Consider the following 9,228-nt stretch of genomic DNA (forward strand, 5'->3'; position numbering starts at 1 on the left):
TCTTCTAAAGAATCGGAAAATCTTGTGTTTACTTAATAAGAAACAGCCTAAGTTTCCGAAGCTCATTTGCAACCAACCGAAGTCCTGGTCTTTTTTCGGTAGAAAAGTGGCAGTGGGATTTTAGTGCAGGAATGGAATCTTATGCAAAACGACGGTAGAAGTTTTCTCAAAACGGTGGTTGGTTGATCGGTTGTCGATATGTAGAGAAAGCTAAGAAACCTCTTTTTTTGGAGTTTATTTAACTTGGCAAACACCCTTACATGCAAAGAAAATTCCTTTGGTTTTTTTAGCACTAGCCACAAAAAAGACCGCCAGTTGACATTTCATACAAGAAACTTTCAGCATGAATAGAGAAACTTATTTAGCAAAATGACCGGCAGAATGGTATGACTATGCAACTTTGATATATCATACACTTATCAACCCTTAGCAGCGCTAGGGGACTGGTAGTAAATTTAGCAAAGCAAACTCATGTCAAAACTCTAAAGACATTACCTCTAACATCTGCGGTTGAGTGCAAACTATTAAATCCTTTTTCTATATGTTCCGCTAAGTTTGGCCAGTGACAAGGGAAGTACAAGGGGTGTGGAACCGATTGCTGCAATTACTGCAATAATATTTGGCAGTAAACACTGATTTTTGATGTTACAACTTATTTCCCCTTCCCCAAGCTTCAATGGTTGAGTCTGCAGCCCTGTTCTCTTCTTCAACCATTGAAATTAGGGGGGAGGAGTTTAGGAGATGGAAGTGAGTAAATGCAGTGATTTTTGAGGCTGGTTTTTAAGCTGGTGCCAATATATTATTGCACTGGTTGTGGCTAAATACAACCCTAAAAGGACCTTAAAGGAGTTGCGGTTGGGCCAGTCAACCTATCAGACTTTCATTGAAAAGAAAACTTTAGGGGTGACACGAATTTCATTTTTTCTGACATCTTTCTGACAAGTGGTGCCAGCTTATTGAATCTTTTACGTTTTGTGGGCTTCGATGTTGAATAGGGTATCATCCACAATAAATATAGTGTGCAGCTTAGCATGATGGTTCGTGGTGATGTAATTCAAAAACTTGTTAGATAACATTTTGAACAAAAATACAACCTAAACTTGATCAAGGGCTTTCAAGTAACCTCCTTTCTATTTTTAACACTTCAAGCATCTTCTTGGTAAAAATTTCACGGTTAGAGCGTTTGTCAATCTTGAGATTTTAAGGATTGGCTCAAGATTTGAATGATTAATAAATGTAACATTTTACAATTTTCAGGTTTTTAATATGGTCGGTTAAAAATCAATTTTTCTAGGTGCTAAAGGTTATGAAATCTTTTTTTCGACACTTTCAGTCAGCCATGATACGATACATGCAATAAAAACCACCGAAATAAGAAAAAATAGCACAATCACTTACCCTTTAAGTATTTCAAAATTATTTTAGGAAATACTTAAGTCCAGTCTTAAGAGCACTTGGAAACCATATTAGAAATAATTTTGCCCACTCGGTCAAAAGTTTTATCGATTATGTGACAACCAGGTTCATAATGTTCTTATAGAAACTTCACGCATGAATTGGAGTGGTTTCTATCTGCTACAACTAAAATTAGAGGTTGGCTTTTGAACTTTGACACCCAAGAAGACGTCATGGCTGTCAGAAGATTTGACACTTTTGTATGAACTCTAGTAACAAAAACGTGGAATATTTGAAGACTTCATGATTAATTACTAAACAATCCAAGCCACGCTAAACTTCCAATATGAAAGTCACTAGGTCGATAAACTTAAACTATATAGAAAAAAAACCTGTCCCGTTTGTGATTCTGGCTTGAACACATTGATCAAAGAAAAGACTAGTGCTTTGAACCAAAAAATATTGTAAATGTCACTAATATTGTCCAGTTAGTTCACTCAATATCACTTTCGACCGACTGATCGTATGAGTCATATCATAATTCTACTTTATAACCGCATTCTTCCAGCTTGACCGAATTCCTGGAATGTTTCCTTAGTATTGAACTACAATCTTAATTGCGTTGAGGTCTGTTCAGAAAAGTTAGTTTACATGAATTTTCAAATCACAAAGTTTAGGAGCAAGTCTCAAAATTTCATTAAATCTTTAGGTGGGTAAACTGCTCATCAAACCCGGGCATAGAAACCTTCACGCCATAATTACGCCTCCCCACAGCAACCTAATTCCAGCGACGTTTTGGTATCTGAATCTGAATAGCAGTAAGGACACGAAATCAGCAGCCTAGATATTTCAGATGTAGCCTAGATGTAGAGGTCTTTTAATTCATTTCAGATAAAAGGTATCTTAGCAGTAAAGTAAAATCTTCGAAAAAAGCCAACCAATGAGATCTAGCAAACTTTCAAATTTGTAAAAACCTCTCCTGTTTGAACAAATAAGTTAATTTAACCTCCGCACATTTTGTAATGTTTGTCCAAACAAAATAAGCATATCCCAAGTCAAACTAAATTTCCTGAAGTAACTTTTAACACCAAGCGACAAGAGAAAATAATTGAAACAAAATGAACTCCTACATAACATAACGACAAGCGACTTAATTTTGGCACAGATACAAAGACGGAGAGACCGTTAGAGCGGTCAAAACAATTTCATGAAGCAATTTCTAAGGAAACTTCTCGTCGGCTCTCTCTTAGATCTTCTCTTACCGAAAACCGACAGAACAGCCGGCTAGGGGTATATAAGTGCTCAGAGTGACTCAAGCAATTAAAAGAGATGATTGATGGACTTGAAAAGTTATTTACGGCCAAAGTGATCTAAATTATGGTTGCAATTTGCTCTATCCACATTCCAATTTATCATTCTGACTTTGATACAAAGTTCTCAGAAAATTGTTCCAGTAAGAGAAATATCTTAAAATTTCTATTGAAAACTGCGGAAAACTGAACTCTTATATCCAGTAAGTTTTCAGATTCTCCACTGGAAAGTAAAAACTAAATTCATTTGTATCATATACAATACCCAATGAGATTTAGCTGCTTAACTCGCTTTACCCTAAATGGCTAGGAAATTCGCAACGGGTCATCGTGACGGGGTGTAATTACCATTGATTTCAAGGCTAGATCCGAAACTCCAGGATCCTCCCATCCATCGAACACGTGATCCGTGCGTTTTTAAAACAAAATTTCTAAAATCGGGGCAAATTTAAGGCTTCACTTTTCTTTGCTTGAGAAAGGTTGAAGATTCATCTCTAGCCTCTACGGGGCTTCAAACTCAATGGTAATTACCCTATTTCATATAATTCGTTTTTTAGTACATGATTCTTTTCTACGTCACTTCAGTAAGCAACTATTTTACAAAGATAGTAGCAATGGAAAAGAGTTTTCCCAAGTCAATTGAATAATACATTTTAAACGTCTTTCTTGAAGGAAAATCTGCACAGATTTGTGCATTTTTCTTTGGGAAAATGTAATAGAAAATAGCATGTGACAGATGCACGAAGTATGTGAAATAGGCTAATAAAAGGCCAAGTATTTGAAGACATTTGGTGTTCAACTTGATAAGAATCTACAGATTAGTACAATACAGCTCTCTGTTCCCCGCGTGGGATCTTTGCAGATCTTTGACGTATTTTCAAAAACTCATTTCATCAAAATTTTGAAATTGTTGCGGGCTAATTATCGAACGGAGGAAGTGACCCAACTCTTTTTTTTCAGACAAATTTACGTCAGAAATCTCTTCTATAAAGACTGAATGTACATAAGGTACTTTTTTACGAGGTAAAATTTGCTCTGGATCAAATTTTTGTAGCATTAAACAAACACAAGAGATTTTAATAAAATATTGATAATAATTTTCCAGGTGCTTTATAAGTAATTCTAAACAAAACATTAATTTTACGAAAAATTCGATGGAAAATTCGAGTCAGGGGTTCAAACATCCATTTGAAGTTCGGAGAAGAACGTCTTGAAAAATATAAAAGGAGAGAAGCCAAGGGGTCAGCAATCATTAAAACTCGAAAAAAAGTTTTGATTATTTCTTTTGACTGAAGAATTGAAATGAAATTGAATTTCATCACCCTCCTTGGTAAGTACATTGAAGTCTCTATGATTCGTACTCGAATGTTTAATTAACTCGAACGAGTTTTCTGGTCCCTCCCAGTTGAAATTGCTTTTTAAACCTTACTCCAAAACTCGAAATCTCATTAATCTACTTAACTGCGTTTCCATGCGCGTGTCGAGTTATAGAGACTCTTATAGTTAGATTTAAGAAAGACCGTAAAAATTTAGTGTCGTGAACAGCTAGAGGGTTGAAATGCGCAAAAACAGGATTCAAATTTTTCAATTTCAAGTGGAATCTTTGACTGCCGTGTGGAACGTCTAAGTACAAAATCTATAATGGTTATCATATTGTACCTGTAATCTGCAACGAAAACTGATATCATCTCGATATAATTATTGTATAACTATGTTACTGTAATACGTAGATTATGAATGACTACAGTCTCATATATACCTGGTGATAACTCCAATCAATAAATCTCTTTTACTCTCTAGCTCTTGGGCTGACAGCATTGGCCGGGCACACGTCGGCTCTTTGCATGGACACTTTACCAGGATGTGATGTGACCAAATGTGGAGGACTTACTGGAAAGGTGTGGTGTAAGAAAACATGCGGAACTTGTGGTATGTGTTGTTGCTCTCTTTCCCCCTTTTTAAAAGACATCGTTTAACCATCTTCTAACATTTGCTTTCACAGCATTTTTCAACAAAAGACATGACAATTTTCTTTCCTTTCCCCACCTTGGACGAGTAAAAAATTCGAAGAATTCTTTCATTTACCTTATCGGCCCTTTTTACACCGGACCTTATTGGCGTTATTTTTGGGCTCGTGGCGTAATAAGGGCCGGCGTAAAAAGGGCCGATAAGGTATTCGGATTACTCAGCATATGAAGAGCGCTTTCTTTCTATATCATAAAAAAGAATATCTTTAACTTCGATTTAAGATGTTTTACTTTCTTTTACTTGCGCTGCAATTTTTACTCATTATATAGTTTTGCACTTTTTTTGAAATAACATTGACAGAGGATTGTAGAAACCATTGAGTTTAACGCCCGAAGGGCTAGAGAAGAACCTCTAACCTTTCTCAGGCAAGAAAAAGTGAAGCCCTTAAAAATTGCGCCGTATTTTTGACGACAGATTGAATCTAGCAATTCCTTTGTTTATGATTGATATTTTTTTCGAAATTTAGCGGTAGATTTTAGTTTTAATCTGTCATTTGTGTAAAAACCAGGCGAGCCGCTCAAGGCCGCGCAACTTTGGTAGGATTTGTTGGCTTCAAATCCTACCAAGGAGATTCAATTCTAGCCCATCGGGCTTATACTTCATTGGTAGAAACTCACCCTACAAAGGTCTATTTAAAGGCAGAAGATTTGGAATGATACAGATTGGTAGTCTGAAGCATTTGACAACTTCAAAATTGAATTTCCAAATTCAGCACAAAACCCCATTGAGTAGGGCAAAAAAACTTCTAATTGAACCAAATCACCCTCTCTATAATTTTAGTTTCAACAACTCAAGCCCCAACCGGACCAGGTAGGTTTGATGAAGATTTAAATCAACTAATTTATCAATTTTTCTACGATTTGTACTTAAGATTCTTTTTGCTTTTCGAAATTAGTAATTAATTTGAATGAACAAGTGGTCAAGTAGTTTATTGTGTTCTATCATAACCCCCGACACTGCAGTTAAGTTGATCACCGTAGGTGCGACCCTTAAGGGTACGCTTTTCAGGCTTCCTAAAGTACACGGTAAGGGTTGTTGAATTTTTTTCAAGAAAATATACCGTTAGGGTAGATTTTTTGCATATTTACTACTAGAAGGGTCAAATTTTGAGACCCTAATTTTTGTTCACATGAAGTTTTCAAGTCGCCCTCCCCATAAAGCTCGCTTACGTGCTCTAATTGTTTCTTTTTAATTTTACAGCCACAAACGCACCAAATTATAAAGGTAGGTTTTTATTTCATCAAACTAAAAATAGTGTCCAAAGAGTCAGGATAGTAGGCCATAAGCACTCGTACCTGATAAACAAGGCGTTTGTTCTGAATAGAGACTAAACAAACTCGTCCCAGTGTATACCAGGCATTATTTACGTTACTGAATGACGCCAGAGAATATATTATGTGACGCCATCAGTAAGCATCAAAAAGTTGATAATACGCAGGGATACAAAGTTAGACTAAATAAAATCTGGCTATTTTAAAAACAAAATGAGTGGGTGTTAGGAGAAAAAATACAGCTGATGCTCTGCTCTTTAATTCGACGTTCTACTATTCGATATGCTCCTTTATTCGATAAAAATCCAATTCCTTTTAAACATCGAACTAGAGAGCGTCAACTGTATTAACCGACATGGGGTACGACAATTTGTGTTCCCGGAGTACTGGTGTTTTCTGAGTGCTGTGAATACACATAAAATGAAAATTGAATGAGAATCCAACTTACAGTCATGTTGCTATATTTACAACCATAGGCTGTGGTTACCAAGGATACCAGAGTCGTGTAGTTGGAGGCACCAAATCCAAACAATCACAATGGCCATGGCAAGCATCGTTGAGTATCGGTGGTAAATTCAGCTGTGGTGCAACGTTGATTGCTCCACAATGGGTGGTTACTGCTGGTCATTGCATCCAAGCATACAGGAGAGCCAACCAATATTCCTTCAGATTCGGTGAGTGGCTATATAATAAATATACATGGAGTCTTATTAAAGGGACATAACAGTACTTGCGAAATTTGTAAACAAACTGTATGCAGCGGATACAAAATCAAAACAAATATCACATGTCAAAATAAAAAATCAAACCAAATATAGCTAATTTTGATTGTTCAATTGTTTTACAAGTTTGTTTTGGACACGTGATTTTAATTGTTCTTTTTAATGACACGTGGTTCGCGCAATGTTTACATTTTACTACTTTTATGTCCCTTTAAATTAGTACTGTTTAGCGATACCGTGATTTTCACGTTTGAATACTCCAAAGCCGTAACTGAATGCACAATGTTTTCTTTAAAGGAACTTGCAAAATTAGAGCCTGAGATTTTGCAGAGAAAATACAGCTATCGATCTGAGGAGGAAAATAAACAGTTGCAAATTAAAAGATTTCTTTATTTTACATAACTCTATACTCTTTTTCCAATCTTTCACATCAGGCGATTTGGACAGATACGATATCAGTGGTAAAGAGTATTACGCTAGAGGAGAAAAGCTTTTCAAACACCCTTCATACAACACACCATTACGAAAGGACAACGATATCGCATTAATAAAGCTGGATCGTCCAGTTCCTTTTTCCTCTGATATCACACCCGCCTGTCTACCACGCACTGGCGAACAAATCCCTGTTGGAAAGAAATGCTTTGTCTCAGGTAAACAATCAAGAAACCAAAAGAGACCAGCTTAATTTACTTTTTGAAATTTCTGACAAATTAACCAAACTATGGACAATAGTTGGACAAAAAAATCAGTTTGATTGACAATCGAATCATGATTGATGGTGGGAATTTCTATCAATGATGTTTTTTTTTTTTGAGAAAAAACAAAGAAATGTTACAATGTTAGGCAAAAGCCCAATGAAAATCTGCAAAAACGGCGATTTCCGGCATATTTCCGGCATTTTCTGCAGGAAAAAATTTTCTCAAAAAATCGAACTCTGTCATGTTTTGAGCATTATGAATTCGCATCCTTTTGCAAAAAATCAGAAAAAACTTAGGATGAAAATTCGAGAAAAAGTCAAAAAACCGGTTTTTCCGGCATATTTCTGGCATTTTCGGCCGTAAAAAAATGTTTTTCGAAAATCGGGCTCCGTCACATTTTAGGTATTGTCATTTTACATCAGTGTGCAAAATTTCATAAAAAAATATAAAGTGCAGCTCGAGAAATTCAAGAAATACTGTCTTTCCGGCGAAAATAGGTTAAGTTCCGGTGATTTTTTAATAGTTCCGGCTTTAAAAATCAATTTTATTGAAAATTGAAACATGCTTGATGGTGGGCATTGCTATTAATAATGTTTTTGAATGAAAAAACAACCAATTATAAGGAAAAAGTCTAATGAAAATCCAGAAAAACGGTGATTTCCGGCATATTTCCGGCATTTTCGGCCGGAAAAAAATTTTTCTTAAAAATCGGACTAGGCCATGTTTTGGGCATTGTTAATGCGCATCTTTAAGCAAAAAATCAGAAAAAACTAATGATGAAATCTCGAGAAAATGTCAAAAAACCGGTTTTTCCGGCATATTTCAAAAATCGGGCTCCGTCACATTTTGGGCATTGCCATTTTGCATCTTTGTGCCAAAAATCAGAAAAAAATAATGAGCCAATCTCGAGAAAAGCTGGTAACAGACGGACGGACAGACGGACGGACGGACGAACAAAGGTTAATTTATAGGACCTCCAGGTAGGTCCAAAAATTCATAGGTGGATGAAAACTGCCAAAAGTAAAATGTCCAGGGTCCAATGTTGATTTATTGTCTTGGGTGTTTAGAGAGTAAATAATCAAAATGTCCAGTGATAGTTCATTGATAAAAATGATCTATCGTTCAACCCCATGAGAAAGTTTTCTTAAAGAGAAATCCTAGCTAATTTACAAAAAATTATAGTCATACGATTTGTAACTTACAGGTTGGGGAAAGACGGATTACGCTGGTCAAGCAGTATATGATCTCCAACACGCCCCATTACAAATCATCAGCAACAAACAATGTTGTGAAACAAACTGTGATCGATGGACACCAAACATCCCTAACAAAATGGTGTGCGCCAAAAATCGTGAACAAGCAACTTCAGCTTGTCATGGTGATTCTGGAGGGCCATTTGTTTGTCAAGGCAGCAACGGCCGTTGGTTTTTACAAGGTGTGGTAAGCTGGGGATCGGGTCGATGTAATGCGTTCCAAAAGGCGACCGTCTTTACACGTGTTACAGAATACATGACTTGGATCAACGAAACCATCAAAAATAATTAATCAATTTTTAGTAATTTTGTTGTTGTTAGTTTTTGCTCTAAAATGTAGAAAATATGGTATCGTTTGGAAAAGAAATACGGTGACTCTAAATTTACCACTAAAAGACTAAACCCAATTTTTTGTTCGAAGTGCAATGCAATTCTTAAGTCATCACATTTTTTGCCTGAGAATGGTTTCTAGCCTTTGGGTATGTTTCTTCATTGCTTTTATTGGATCCAGTCAGAAATAATGTATCATGATGTTTTTTCTTAAACTGGAG

The 9,228-nt window shown here is 36.1% G+C and overlaps 2 protein-coding genes across 2 annotated transcripts in view; one reads left to right on the forward strand and one right to left on the reverse strand.

Annotated features, from left to right (window-relative positions):
• Positions 1-6,488, reverse strand: part of LOC136804921 (uncharacterized) — a 66,281-nt gene extending 59,793 nt beyond the window's left edge. Inside the window, exon 1 of the mRNA XM_067061450.1 lies at positions 6,453-6,488. Within this exon, the coding sequence (XP_066917551.1) occupies positions 6,453-6,458 (6 nt within the window). The 5' untranslated portion in view covers positions 6,459-6,488. The remainder of the gene's footprint in view (positions 1-6,452) is intronic.
• Positions 3,848-9,059, forward strand: LOC136804927 (chymotrypsin-like elastase family member 2A). Its single transcript, XM_067061457.1, has 7 exons — positions 3,848-4,035; positions 4,506-4,634; positions 5,514-5,543; positions 5,934-5,957; positions 6,481-6,678; positions 7,161-7,376; positions 8,629-9,059. Exons 1-7 carry the CDS (start codon positions 4,008-4,010, stop codon positions 8,967-8,969), a joined length of 966 nt encoding a protein of 321 aa, XP_066917558.1. The 5' UTR covers positions 3,848-4,007; the 3' UTR covers positions 8,970-9,059.
• Positions 9,060-9,228: the final 169 nt, after the last annotated feature.

The sequence above is a fragment of the Clytia hemisphaerica genome, unplaced genomic scaffold (genome assembly GCF_902728285.1).
Source record: "Clytia hemisphaerica strain Z4C2 unplaced genomic scaffold, Clytia hemisphaerica genome assembly, whole genome shotgun sequence".
NCBI classification, from domain to species: domain Eukaryota; kingdom Metazoa; phylum Cnidaria; class Hydrozoa; order Leptothecata; family Clytiidae; genus Clytia; species Clytia hemisphaerica.